The following is a 15,186-nucleotide window of genomic DNA, read 5'->3' as shown; positions in this document are numbered from 1 at the left end:
AGCAAAGGCTGTATAAAAACAAAAGGTAACGTACTGAAGTGGAAAGTATTAGGCAGCTTTTCAGATTCTTGTGTGTCGGGTCCTTCTCAAATGTAAGTTTATGCTGTGAACTACAGTCTCCTCTCATTCCTCTGCACTCTGCTTTTGTGTTTAGCTTTATAATTGGCTGTACATTAAATTCTAAAAGGGTTTGGTTACATTGTGATTGGTATATGGCGGCATAAGGGTTATAATTTATAGTTTTAGACTTTATCTACGGCGCATAGGTGTATAAATTATTATTTACTCTTGTATCAGGCGAGATGAAATAGTACCCTTCGCCAAGTGTGTTACACTCTTCCTATCTGATATAGCATTTACGTGCTTACCACTTCTTAACTCTGCAAACACTAGAAGAGGAGGATCTAAAGATCCAGGCTTAATTCGTTGGATATGAATGTTTGCCAGTTACATACATTTTCATCTTTTTTGAATTGTCTTTCTAACATACCACTGAATTTGTAAACAAGTATGAGTTAGAGGTGGAATTCAGTACGTGTCTTGTAGACCCAGAGAATAGGATTGGGAAGGCAAGCTTGCATGAGGAGTTGTAACGGACATTCAATTATTTTTCTCACAATTCCTCTGAAGACTTCATAAGCGAGTTGCAGAAAGGAGTCTGAATTGTCGCGGATGTTTTACTTCAGCTAGAAACAGGACTTCCAAGGTTATCTTTACAGGCACTGTCAGGTTAAGAAGAAGGTACTTACAGGAAAACAGCACCACTCTTAAATATTCTTTCCATGCTTCTAGCCATGTACTCTGTGAGAACAAAGTACATTCAAATACAACAGCGTGTAGAAAGTTGCATGTTTTTACTCTCCGAGCAAAGCAGTTACATTTACTGTCAGGCTCTTGTGCTTTCTATATTCCTGTTCTTTCCAGGGTCTGCTCCCAAGCCCAGCTGAGTTGATGAAAATTTTCCTGATATTATCCCAAAGCTTGGAGTCAAAGCCTAGACATTATGGCTTCCCAGACTGCATTGCTCAACTAATAGTTTAAAACACTTTTTCAGAAATACGAATTGCTCTACCAATAGACTGATAAGATGTTTAAGACAGTGAATTAATTGATATATTGTTGATTTGGGACTGTTGATCTTCATGGCCTTTTTTTCAGAACACCACTGGGCCGTGCCCGGGCCTGGTTACGGTTAGCACTAATGCAGAAGAAAATGGCTGACTATCTTCGCTGTTTAATCATTCAGAGAGATCTTCTCAGGTAAACTTAAGTAGATTTTGTTTGTAATTTTTTTTTTAGAGATTTAGTCTCCTGAAAAAAAATCATTATTTTCTATTTGCTACTTTTTAGCGTATCCTTAGTGTAGCAAGGTGTAGCTTCTGGCCTGTGGGCTGATTTCTTCCAGGCCTCAGGGTAGAGGGACCAAACACTGCTTCCTCATCAAGACTGAAGGCCAGCTGATGGGTGAAGAGATGTTTCCTCCTCATCATGTAGGTGGGCCTTCTGCAACGTGCCTGACTATTCTTTCATAGATGAGGTTGATGGGGAAGGGCTCCCGCTGCATTCCTCTGCCGTGCAGAATACGGACTAGAAACCTCTGGAGATGAGATGAATTCACCCCTACCATATGCATGGTTTCCTACTGAGCTACCATTCCATGGAGGACTATTGCCTTGAACTTTCCTTTTCTTTCACAGTTCTAAAACTGGCATTGCTCTCTTCTAGTATAATTTCTCCTTTCTGATGGGGCACTTGAAGCACAAAGGGGAAAAAAACCCTTGTCATCTTAATTTCAGTTCTATAACCTCTACATATATTTAAGACTTCTCTTGTATGCTTAGATAATGCTGGTATGTCAGGATGACATTGGTATTCAACAGCTATGGACTTTTCCATTGAAAGCACAGTTTGTTTCATAGAATCTAAAACTTTATTTAAAAAATGCAAGGAGGAGGAAGTAAATGTTGGTATTCTGTTGTTTAGTGGAGAGTTTTTATTTTAAAAACCTTTTTAGCTTTTCAGCCCTTTATTTTTCTTTTCTCTTACCCATTTAATCTCTTACTTGGCATCTTCAATTTCAAGCGTGTGTTCATTAAAGTCCAGACCTTTTTTCATACAAGGTAAATTTTTTACCATTATTCTTTTGCATTCTCTAGTGTTTCTTAACAACATAAGAATTGTCTGACTCAGTGTGGCCAAACGTCCATCTGCTGCAGTATTCTATTCAAAAGTGGTTAATAACAAGTGAAGAGGCGCTTTTTTTTTAAAAAAAAAAAAAAAAAAGGCAAAATAAGTCTTGCCCCCCCAGATTTCCCAGCCCTCCAGCAGCTTGTGGCTCAGATTTCTGGAGCCAAAGGTAGTATCTTTGTTTGTAGTAGCCTCTGAGACAAATCATGCACTTTCAATTTTTAAATATTTATGAGGTGAAGGTATGGGCAGACCCAGTTCATCTTTAAGGATGTGGAAGTAAGGCTAAAATAAGAGAAACAATTCAGATTTGGATGTCACTTATTATTAATTTATTGCATGTAAATATACTGAATATACCAATAAGATGGAATTTTCTTCTTTAACAGTGAATTTTATGAGTATCATGCACTAATGATGGAGGAAGAAGGAGCAGTTATTGTTGGGCTATTAGTTGGGTTAAATGTGATAGATGCCAACCTGTGTGTGAAGGGAGAAGATCTAGATTCACAAGTAAGTCAATACAGGTAAAGTAATGTACATGCAACCCCTAAGATTTTTATGTACAATGAATTTTGTTACTATGGATTTGTGACTTGTTAGAAATCTTACTAGAGACTGTTTAGGGTGTGATCCAGCTCCTGGATCAGTGGGGGCTGTTGCATTAACCTCAGTATCGGTTGGGTCAGACCTTCACGTGGTGATAATTGTCAGAGTGCAAGGGTAAAGTTTTATGCTTTGTCATCAAATGGATGCAACAGTAGCAAAGCGGAGTTCTTTCCATCTTAATTGCATAGCTCGGTCCTTTTCCTTTGCTTGAGAAGTATAGTTCCGTGATCAGTTTATCCCATTTGGTTCATTTATTGTTGTTCTGGAACATAATAGGAATGTTTCAAGGACCCAAAACAAAAACTTGCTTCGCATAGTGTAATAAAAGACCTTATAACAGGGTGACTGCTTTCAGTCTGCAAAACAAGACTTAGAATTCTTCCTCCTTTGCAAACTGCTTTGACTTTGAACTCTGATCTTTTCCAAGAAAATCTTGACGGATTCTTTTTAAAGGCAGTTGCACAAGTACTTATAAATAAATGTAGTCTGTGTTCAGTCCTGATTGTTTTTGTCTAGCTTCTTTGCGGAAAAAATCGTAATAGTTTAAGTTGGCAGTGTTAGGTTTACGGTTGGACTCGATGATCTTAAAGGTCTTTTCCAGCCTAAATGGTTCTATGATTCTAAGTGATTATTACTGTATTTCAGCATATATTTGATGAAAAAGCAATTTCTATGGCAAATAAAAGTTACAGCTAATTGGGTATGTGTGCCGTTGAATCATAGGGTTAACGTGTCTTCGATTGTTCATTCTAATTACTATCTAATGTTTTAGGCACTGATCTTGTGTTACCAGAAGACATACTATTGAAAGGCCTGTAATTATAGAAAACTTACCAACGTACTCTTCTTAGTATTGATAATTATATGAATGTATTAAAAATGACGAAATCTATTGCTAGCTACACCTTTGTTATCTAGGTCACTTGGTGGCTTTGCTGTATGACAGGAGGCAAAACTTGATTTGAGAAGGTAGTAGGTGGCTGTCCAGATGAGATTTTAGAGTAATTCGGTTTGCGAAGAGTAGTGTAAATACAGCACCTTCTTAGAGAAGCCAGAAGCAGCAAGTTGTATTGAGCAGAAAGAGAAACTTCTGAAGGACGACGGAAGTTGCATCCAGGAGCATAGTTTTGGTGTGTTAGAAGAATGCTATTCAATAGTGAAATGTGCGTATGCACACATGGAGTATTAAAGCAAAGTAACTTTTATAGACGTAACATTTTATTTTTTTATAGAAATAGTATTTTGCTTTAATAAGCAAAACGGTTTTAAAAAGCTTTTGGAGGAGCGACTTCTTAGAAAAGATATGGAAAGAACAAGTAGAAGACCATTGTAGGAAACTGACAGGAGAGTATTGTACAAACCAAGGAAATGTTAGACTTAGCAAGTTATTTGTATTCAAAAGCTAAAGGGAGCTCAAGGCGGAAGCAGTGGATCAGAGAAATTGAAATACTTTTGTGAAGAGGCTCCTAGAGACCAAAAAGGAAGGGTTTTGGTAAAGCAAACGTGGTTAAATACTTTTGTTAGAGGTTCATGAATAGAGTTGGAAGCAGAACTCATGGTAATGATGTTATTTATAGTATATATGATTAAATTACAATTGAATAGAAAATAAATTAATTAGATTCAGATTTAGAAGGTTTAAAAAAATGAATGCAGTTGAGTTGGCACAGCTGGGAATCGGCAAGTGTGGAGAGGTAGCATTATTTGGCAAGGAATATTGAAAAGCTAAACATGGGGGGGAAACATCAGTGGGAGATGTGGTGTGGTAGGAAATCACGTGAAACACTGCAGACAAATTATCACAAGTCTGCTCAATCAGTGATAGGGTTGAGTGGTATCTGATAATTCCCCGAATGAAAGTCTTGTAAGTTCTTGGCTAAGCTCAGTCAGAGGTAAGAAGTCATCTTGTCTTTGGGATTTGGTATCTGGCACGTTGTTAATTTTGTTCAAAGGTAACATAATTCTTAACAAATACGTGAGACTACACTTTAAAAAAAAAATCTTGTTTAAAATGTTATGGTTCAGTTTTTTGAGCTTCTGGCTGAAACTGGACCGATCTTAAAAAATGCTGAAGTAGCTGAGGTATTAGTGATTATGTAGATACAAGACTGTGAATATCAACAGCAGTTACTTGTATGATATGAAACTATGTACATTTGCTTTCCCCTAGGTTGGGGTGATTGATTTCTCTATGTATTTAAAGAGTGATGATGACATTGGGGGTAAGGAAAGGTACGTTCTCACCAAATACCTCAGATTTTGCATGTTAACAAATGATTTCTTGACCGGTGTCCTGTTCTTTGTAGAAATAAGTCAGGTTCCCTAAAGATGAAGTTTTCTGATCTCAGTGTTGAGAAAAATTGTACGCTACATTGTTCGGTGTTACTAGTTAGCTGGATGAATATTTGCACTCTGAAGCAAGCCTCAGCAACATCTCCTGCTTCCTTTACCTGATGGACAGTACTGGAGGATTGCAAGGCGGCAGTGAAAAAGAACCTGCTGACCTGTAAACCCTCAGCTTGGGATTTAGTCAGTATTTCAGAGAACCAGAGTTATGGCAGAGTAAACAAACATCCTTTTTCTTTTGAGACTGTATATGTTCTTATGTTTCACGTAGAGAAATTGTTTGCAGTTAAAGCATTCGGTTTTTTTGGTCTCTCACTAATGCAATGTCACAACATGTAAGTGATTAACTTCATGATTGTGAGATGAAGTTGCTTGCTTTCTTTTTAAAAAGCACAATTAAGATGGACATTTGCATATGATAGGTGTATTTTCAGTACATAGTTCACTACGTCATTTTGTGAAAGCTAATTTTATTATGTGCTTGCTTTAGAAATGTACAGATTGCTGCAATTTTGGACCAAAAGAATTATGTTGAAGAACTGAACAGACAACTGAAGTAAGTATTACTTTGAAGTATGCATGTCAGTCTAGGCTTCGAGGTAAAACATCTCTAGTTCCTTTTTTTACCACAGCTTTGTGAGAGAGAACTTCAGAGAAAGGGGCGCAAATTCTTCATGTTTAGACTGAGGATGTAGTGAGGTTGAAAAGGATACACTCTTCTGGAGAGACTCAGGAAGTCTCAGTTTTCATGCTTTTGTTTTTGACAGTCAGAACCTTCATTCTTCAAAGAAATGAAAAACAGCAGGCCAAAACTGATCAAGGTCCGCATGATTTAAAAATTCAAAGGAATGAAAAGCTTGATCTGGATTTTAACTGCATTCTATTTAACAGTTTTCAAATAGTATTATTGAGTGTTCTGGGTGAATCCACGTGTTTTTGTTTCTTTGCCTTTCGTAATATTTTAGTTTGTAGCTTTAAAGCCTAGGACCAAAACTAAATAGGTTCATTGCTTGCTGGAAACTACTTATACATTGTAGGTTGTGGTTCCTGTAAAAAGAGTTTTCAGGAAAGCAGCCTTTCCCCCTTACTTTGCTGGATGGAGCAAACATAGTCCACCACTGTGTTTGTTACTGTATAAATAGAGGAACAGTGACCGTAATTCCCTGAGGAATATTATACAAAATTAAACAGTGTGAGGAGCTAAAGAAGGAAAAAAAAACTAAAATGAAACAACAAACCCACAAAGAACTTCTGTAGAATATGTAGTATAGCTAGTCGTCTTGATCCCTTTTTGAAATGTAATCATGTTTTTTCATTTTTAATGCTGGTAATCTTGATCATTAGTTACTATATGGCTACTGTTGGGGTAAAGATATTCTGATTTGAAACTGTTGTCAGTCACTGAGCAGAAAACTTCAACAGGACAGAATAACTGAGTGTGTCAAATATGAGCAAAATGAAAAGAAGTTAAGGAGGAGAAAGGAACTATCACAATTAAGAATAGTGGTGTTTGTGTGATGATAGCTGTCATTATTCAGGTGAGCCCCTGCATATCGAGTATGTTGTTGTATGCTGGTCTATGCATGGAATTACTTGCAAACCAGTGGTTCAATAACTCTCCCATTTTATTTCAGGTCAGCCGTTCCTTTCCACACATCCTAAAATGCATTAATCTCCTTTACCTTGCCATTCGTAATGAACTGGTAACTTCTGAGGGCACCACAATAGAAATATGTGGAAAAGTAAATGGTGTTACAGAATAGTTCTGGGTTTTTACTGTGTGTGAAGTGCAGCCTAAAAAAAATGTGCTTACAGCAGAAATAGGCAATCAGGTAATGGAGAAGGCCTGGATGTAGTTTGTTATGATAAAAAAACACAGAGTAATAAAAGGGAATAAAATTCTGATGAGACTTACAAATGAAGTCAAGAAGCATCAAGAAAGAGGTAGCCTGAGGATAAATCTCAAAAAATGTGGAGAAGCAAATAATTTTATAAAAGAAATGGGTTTTGGAGGAGGAGAACCTGGAGAATGGTTCCGTTATATGGAGGGGAAAAAAACAAAAAGACGGTAAACTGTCTTTTAAGGGAACTCATTAAACATTTGGATACAATATAGTTGTGAGGATAAAGGCAAGGGAGAATGCATGTAAAGTCACACCCAACCAGGAGTTTAAGTGACAGGGGTGACATTGGAGTTGGAAAGAGGTATATAAATGTTCGACAAAGGAGACTAATTTTCTTATATTTAGGAAAACCTCAAATAATGGGAGCAGACCTTTTAGCACTTTAACCATTAATCGTTCTACCTCGCATTAAAGCTTTTGAGCTTGATGGAATGAGTTTTGATGTAATTTTGAATAACATCTTTTCTTTTTCTCTTTCAGTAGCACAGTTAGCAGTCTACATGCAAGAGTTGATTCACTAGAGAAATCAAACACTAAACTGATTGAAGAGGTATTATTTTCTTTTAGTAATGTATAATAGATACTATTTACTTTCAAACACTGTTTTTCTAAATATACTTACATAATTTTAATCTACAGAAGTTCTGCATAATATGTTCAGATACTTGTATTTTGGCTTGAAGAAAAGGTGCAGTAGCTGCAGGGATTTGAAGTCAGCTTGCCTAGGTAGCCTGAAGCATCAGTAAATTAATTCTGTAGAACATCGCAATTTTCCACTTTGGACAAAACCAAAAGCCTTTCTTAATGCCAGCTGTCAGTCTGATTTTGTGCAGATGACTAGTCCATAATGGATGACACCAGTTGCTACAAAGAGACAGAAAGTAGTTCACCAAGCAATTTCTGTTACCGTTCTCAGCTTTAGCCAAAGGAATGTTTCTTGCTTATTGTCTAGCTCTGGTTTTGTATTTATATCCTATATGTCTGGTTATCTTTGATGCTTAACTAGATTCCAATATTTTTAGCTTTATAAGAGAGAACACTATTTTTTTAATCTTGAGAAATAGTTAATGCTTGATAAATAGTTAATGAAGTGGAAAATTGAAATGTCTAAATTCAGCTGTTGAAGGGATAGCTAGCTCGCTCTGGGAGTTAATGTGTCCAGATAGAGGGAAAACATTTTTTCTGAGTGTTAATTCTCAGAGTATTCTGGTTCCTTTATAAGCCTTCAGCCCAACTGTCCACCTATTTTGATCAGCTGGCTTATAATTCTGACATTAAGGTATATACTGTAGGGCCTATATACTGTTTCCTCTTTTGTAAATATGTTTTCTTTTCATCTGGGAGAGGTTTTCTTACGTAAATTGCTCCATATGGTATATTAAGATGTCCAAAAAAGAACAAAACTGGATATATTTGAATCCAAATGGAAAGAAAAAATTTAGGATGAGGAAAGAGAATTGAGGGTCTTTAAGTCATAATGAAGCAATGAAAAAAAGCATATTCTTTACCAGACATGAAATAATGAAGTATCTTGAATACACATGCTGTTGTGTAATGAAAGTGGCTCATTACTAAAACCAGGAGTTCTATGTTTTCTTTAAAAATGATTAAATCTCTGTTTGGCAGAGTGTGAGAATAGAGCAGAGAATGTCGTGGCCTTGCATTCATCAGAACATTTTTTTCTTTTTTTCCACTCACAAAAGTGGTCACACTGCTTTTCCTTTTATTTTTTCTTTTTTGTTTCTTTTCAGTTAGCGATAGCCAAGAACAATATAATTAAACTTCAGGAAGAAAACCATCAATTAAGGAGTGAAAATACCCTTATTTTAATGAAAACACAGCATCATCTAGAGGTATGTTAGTTTTACCATATTTAATGTAGTAACATCGTGTGGTTCATTATCATTCAAACGTTCTTATCTCGCAACTTGAAGTAAGTAGTAGTTGAACCAAATCTAAAATCTTCATTGGTGGTCTGGATGAGGAGATTAAGTGCACCCTCAGGAAGTTTGCAGATGACACCAAGTTGGGTGGAAGCGTCGATCTGCTGGAGGGTAGGAAGGCCCTGCAGAGGGACCTGGACAGGCTGGATCGTTGGGCTGAGGCCAGCTGTATGAGATTCAACAAGGCTCAGTGCCGGGTCCTGCACTTGGGTCACAGCAACCCCATGCAACGCTACAGGCCTGGGGAAGAGTGGCTGGAGAGCTGCCTGGAGGGAAAGGACCTGGGGGTGTTGGTTGACAGCCACCTGAATATGAGCCAGCAGTGTGCCCAGGTGGCCAAGAAGGCTAGTGGCATCCTGGCTTGTATCAGAAATAGTGTGGCCAGCAGGACTAGGGAAGTGATAGTCCCCCTGTACTCAGCACTGGTGAGGCCGCACCTCGAGTACTGTGTTCAGTTTTGGGCCCCTCACTACAAGAAGGACATTGAGGTGCTGGAGCGTGTCCAGAGGAGGGCAGCGAAGCTGGTGAAGGGTCTAGAGCACAAGTCTTAGGAGGAGCGGCTGAGGGAGCTGGGGTTGTTTAGTCTGGAGAAGAGGAGGAGGCTGAGGGGAGACCTTATCACTCCCTACAACTACGTGAAAGGAGGTTGTGGTGAGGTGGGTATTGGTCTCTTCTCCCTAGTAACAAGCAATAGGACGAGAGGGAATGGCCTCAAGCTGCGCCAGGGGAGGTTTAGGTTGGATATTAGGAAAACCTTCTTCACTGAAAGGGTGGTCAGGCACTGGACCAGGCTGCCCAGGGAAGTGGTTGAGTCCCCATCCCTGGAGGTATTTAAAAGACGTGTAGATGTGGTACTTTAGGGACATGGTTTAGTGGTGGACTTGGCAGTGCTAGGTTAACGGTTGGACTTGGTGATCTTAAGGGTCTTTTCCAACCTTAACGATTCTATGATTCTAAAACAACTTTTATTAGGGAAAGGACCTATTAAATCTGGGAAGCTTTATAATGGCATAAATATATTAAAATTACAGGACACCAAATTGTTTTTTAACTATAGGCAAATTTTGTAGCATTTTTCCTTACAATCTTTCTATTTTTCTTCCCTTCCTCATTTAAGGCAATATTGTAAAAAAAAAAAATCTTGTCAAAATAGTGTGTGTTTTAGTTGGCAAACTGTCCATTCTGACCTGTCTCATTATATGGAATATCATTTGGAGTAATTGTGTATATGGTTGCTGAACTTTTTTTTTTTTAAGCTGTGATTGGTAGCTCCTTATGTAACTTCTTTGATGTCTTTTACAGGATAATTGGTAAAAGCACAGGTTAAGCAGATGTTTGGATTGCTCATTACTGAAATAATTGTGTATTAGAGTGACTTACTGAAAGAGGACTGTACTGCAGTACAGATGTTTATTTTGCTAGATTTACTCAATTCTCATTATAAAATTGATGACCACATAGCAGAAACAACTCTTTCCATGTTTGTACTGTGCTTGGAGAATGTATTTTTAAGTTGTGTCGTCCCCCCTCAGTGTTAAATTTATGCTATAAACTTGTGATGAAGAAAGATAGATTCTCTATATCTTTGTAGGCAACTAAAGTGGATGTTGAAGCAGAACTTCAAACATACAAGCACTCCAGGCAGGGTTTAGATGAAATGTACAATGAAGCACGGAGACAGCTTCGAGAAGAATCACAGCTTCGACAAGTAAGTGTTCTTTTCTAGGATTACACAGCACTTCCAGAAAAGATTATGCTTGAGAAGAGTCAGTATATGAATATTTCTAGTTCTGCTTTTGCTGAGCTTAGATGCTGCCTTTAATCAACTTTAACCTCCTTTTCTCTAACTGTCTGTAATAAAAAGGGTTATTTAACAGAGCAATCAATACCTCAGTATTTCTGTAACAATGTAGCTAAAGCATTGTAAAGAAAATACATTTTCTTTGAGAAATTTTTCGATAAGTTGTTAACAATACTATATGCTCTGTATGTATGCTAAATCTTTCTTGTGAAAATAGAAATCCTTTATTTTTGTAATTAATACTTAGGCAACTCTATGCAACACTGGCAGGGTGATATTTTACTATGTGGGTTGTCTTCTCCCAAAGTTTAAAAAAAATAAAAAATCGATCACTAATTACACGAGAGTGTAATGTTTATGTAGTGGATAATTTGCAAAGTTAAAGAGGGGCAGAATTTCTGAAGTGGTGAAATAGGTGGTGCTGTAGCTCTGTTAGAGTCAGCTTTTTGTGTTTTTCAAAACAGATAAAATGTTGCATAATTAATTACATATTCTGTGTTGCATTGTGTTTGTGTTTTATAGGATATGGAGAATGAGCTAGTGGTTCAAGTTAGCATGAAACATGAGATCGAACTTGCCATGAAGTTGCTGGAGAAGGACATCCACGAGAAGCAGGATGCCCTCATAGGCCTTCGACAGCAGCTTGATGAAGTTAAAGCAATTAACATGGAAATGTACCAAAAGCTGCAGGTAAAGGAACAGTCTGCTGTTAAACTGATGAAATGACTTTGATTGGAGTGAGAGATGCATTACCATTTTCTTTAGTTAAATACTGCTGTTGCCTTAATTTTTGATTTCTTTGCTTCTTTTGATTTCTTTGCTTCTTAGGTCAGCTTGTCATTTGGAACATTACCGATGCAAGCATGATTTCACACAAAGCAGTTCTTAAGGCAGTCACTTAATGTTAGTGAGTTTATAGAAGAAACGAGCATGAGAATGAGATCATAGCCTAATAACATGTTGTGTGGAATCAAGAGAGTAATAGCGTATCTAGTGATAATGACACTTTTTGGCCTGTGTTGTATAAAAAAAACAAGAGAATGTAGGCACGTAGTGAGGAGTTAAAGAGGAGATCTGAACTTTCAAAGTAAGGAAAGGAATTTGGAAAACAAGGTTGTGTTAAATGGAAAAAGCTAATTACAGGGTCTTTTTTTTCTTTTAATCTGTTAACAAACTAAGAAAATCTGTAACGATGCAGTGCTGCTTTGGGGGAATATGGATCTGAGAGACCCAACATGCAGTTAACAAATGACGAAACACCATGGAAGTTTAGCAGTGAATTATTTATGCAGAACATAAATTTGATTTATGGAATAAATTATCAAAACCAGCACAAGAAACCAGTCAAATCCGTGGCAGAATGAGGGGAAAAAAATCAGGATGCTGCAGAGAGATAATCGAGATGATGGACAAGGGATGCTACTTCTCCACCTAGAACTGTGAGGAAACTGGACCACAGGAAGAGAAATATAGAGCTGGAAAGAAAAATAATAAGAAAATGTTCTTCAGTATGTTAGGATCTGTAGGGTTTTGTTTTTCTTTTAAAGCTGTGCTTCTGGAGACCATGGGTAACACTGGTTTCACTTAATGAGATTCAGACCCACTTCCTGGGCAGAGTAAAACAGTTTAGTCATGCCCAGTCTCTGCTGTTTAGGTACCGGTTGATAGTGTTGTTCTGTATAGCAAGGATAATGCTTTACATTTTATTTAGATCTTCAGGATGCGGTTATAACAGCTCTGCAAGCAATCGAAATTGTGAAATGTGTTAGTAAAATTCTTAAAAGATTTTTAGGCGCATATGGTAGCTTGATAAGAGTTGGAGAACCTTAGGGATTTCCGGGACTAAGCATCTTAGTTCTTTATTGGTAAGGTTCTGATGGGCTACTTAAAAATATGATCAGTGAATTTAAGTTGACTTGCAAAATGATTAACTAAGAAAGGAAACCAAAATGAAAAATGTACACTTATTAAATAGCATCTACACTTGCAAAGTACAAAACTACAAATTTGCTAGGCATAAAATTGTAAGTACTGTCAACTACATTTTTTAGATGGGAATATTTAAAAAGAAACAAAACCTGAAGCCATTTTAACATTTTTCCCTTCAGATATTGAAGAAAAAAAACCCCATGAGGTAACAGTGTAATGTATACCTACTTCAGTTTTAACCTTTTTATAACGCAGGTTTCTGAAGATGCTATGAAAGAAAAGAACGAAATAATTGGTCGATTAGAGGATAAGACCAATGAAATTAATGCAACTATGAAACAACTAGAACAAAGGTACAGGCCCATCTTTGTTTTTCTTCATTCATTTCTCCATCCCCTTACATTTTACTGCATTCCTACACAGTTGTCACTGAAATGTAACTTTCAACTAGAAAATTTAAAAGGAACCTTTCTGAAACTTTAACTAGTGCTTTACTGTTTGATTTTTTTTCTTTTTAACAAATACACTTGTTTTAAATACAAACTTAATCTTTCATTTTTCTTCCTCCACCATCTTTCTTCCAGTCCTAGGTTTTTGTGCTGATATCAAAAGTTGTTCTTTCAGCTATTTCAAAATTCTGATTTATTATTATATCTTCTTTTTTTTTCCCACCTGAATGAAATGCAATAGAAACCAAAGCATTGATCTTGCTTATACTTAAGCATGTGCTTAATATAAACATTTAATGCCTTCATGGATCACTGCTGTATTTGCTGAAGCTCTTAAAATTGTTGTCTGTTGCTCTGGAAGTACCATTATTTTCAATGACGTAATGAGTTTTTACACTGAAAGGTTGAAAAGTGAAAGACTAAAATTCCAGTACATGAATTTACATTACGGTTAGACTGCATGTATTACATAATATTAAAATGTGATTCATGTGTTTCAATTTAGTGGCCTATATGCAACATCGATCTTTTTAACTGTAAAATATAACATACCCATAAGCCCCGTCATGTTGGTGTTTGACATGTCTTTTTTTTTCATTTAAATCTGATTATGAAAAACATGGTTATGTATTAAAAAATATAGTGACATGAATATTCTTTTATTGACATCCTTTTTTCCTCTTTTTTCTTTTTCTTTTTATCCTTTATCCCAATTTTTGTTTTTACTATTTTGCTGCCTTCATCTGTCTTTGATTTTTGTCTACTGCATTCATGAAGTGACAAAGATCTGTTAACTCAAACTAGGACTATTGCAATGTCATTCGTCAAATGTGCCAGCAATGAAGCTCAGCACCAGTATAAACTTGTGAAAGATATATCATTCTGAAAGCTCCTCCAGATCTGTTGTGTTTAAATAATTACTGATAAAATACACCTTAAGAATTTTAAAATTACAATTTTAAATATAAAGTGGTATTAGAAATCCTGCACTGTAACTGATCGTAGCTGGGTTCTATTTTGTTTCCTGAAAGAACATCATCTCCGATCTCACTTTACCCCTCTAAAAAAAAAAAAAAGAAAAAAAAAAAAGAAAAAAAAGTAAATTATTGCACTATTATTAAGCAAACATAAGCTAGTTTTCTAATGCTATTTAATTACTTCTTAATTGTCAAACAAAGTTTATTTTAAAAAGTTAGCTATCTTTACTTTGACTGTACATTTTTATGACATTTGTTTCTAATTAGTGATTTTTCTTGTTCTTTATGGTACTAACGGATTTCAAAAGTAGCCCTTCTGACTAGTATTTCCCTTCTCCCCTGCTTATTTCTTTCCCTTTTATGCTGTATTTATCCCAAAAGCATGCTCTCCGTTGGGTTTTTGGTTGTAACTAGCACTGTTTTCTTAAACAGCGTGACAGGAGTTTGGGGGAAGGGGGGTTGAGTGCTATATCAGAACAATATATTTAAAAAAAGAGAGTGGTGTCAACATACATGTTCAGTATGTACAGTGGAAGAATTGCAGGGCTTCGAGATAAAACAGCTGAAGCACAATTCCATTTTGCTGATGTGACGTGGGGTAAAATATTTTCACGAAGTTAAAATGTGTTTGGAGCCTGGACTTGGATGGGGCTCCAGACAGGGAAGGCAGCATGCTCTAGCAAATCCTGTAGCTGTGACTCCTGCCTAGAACAGCTGCACCATGATCGCTACAGTGGAAGTTGTAGTAATAAATAGGATTTACATTCAGGGCCCAGATCCTGAACTTGTCTAACTCGTTTGTCAGCTAAGGATCTTGCCTGTCTGTGGCTTTGTCTACGCTGTAATCACAACCTGTGGTTTTGCCCAACTCCTTTTCCCTCCCTCCACCCATCATTAGGCAGTCTTTACAACTGCTGTTTCTGCTTTGAGTTGCTGCTTGCCTGCACTGCAGAAATAAGAGCGTTTTAGCTGGTGACTGCCCTTGATGCACTTCCCACTGTTTGCTCTGAAGCGTGGAGGGGAAGTTTACTGGGAAAAGAA

The 15,186-nt window shown here is 36.9% G+C and overlaps 1 protein-coding gene across 2 annotated transcripts in view; it reads left to right on the top strand.

The window, feature by feature from the left end:
• Positions 1-15,186, top strand: part of RUFY2 (RUN and FYVE domain containing 2) — a 28,611-nt gene that overhangs the window by 4,039 nt on the left and 9,386 nt on the right. For both annotated transcript variants that reach the window (XM_082309956.1, XM_082309957.1), the window contains exons 4-12: positions 1,159-1,260; positions 2,577-2,700; positions 4,967-5,028; positions 5,633-5,698; positions 7,527-7,596; positions 8,798-8,899; positions 10,581-10,697; positions 11,313-11,480; positions 12,975-13,072. In XM_082309956.1, coding sequence (XP_082166082.1) covers positions 1,159-1,260; positions 2,577-2,700; positions 4,967-5,028; positions 5,633-5,698; positions 7,527-7,596; positions 8,798-8,899; positions 10,581-10,697; positions 11,313-11,480; positions 12,975-13,072 — 909 coding nt within the window. The remainder of the gene's footprint in view (positions 1-1,158; positions 1,261-2,576; positions 2,701-4,966; positions 5,029-5,632; positions 5,699-7,526; positions 7,597-8,797; positions 8,900-10,580; positions 10,698-11,312; positions 11,481-12,974; positions 13,073-15,186) is intronic.

The sequence above is a fragment of the Platalea leucorodia genome (genome assembly GCF_965183815.1).
Source record: "Platalea leucorodia genome assembly, chromosome: 4".
NCBI lineage: Eukaryota > Metazoa > Chordata > Aves > Pelecaniformes > Threskiornithidae > Platalea > Platalea leucorodia.
Note: the sequence above shows the minus strand (reverse complement) of the source record. Positions and strands in the feature narration are given on the sequence as shown.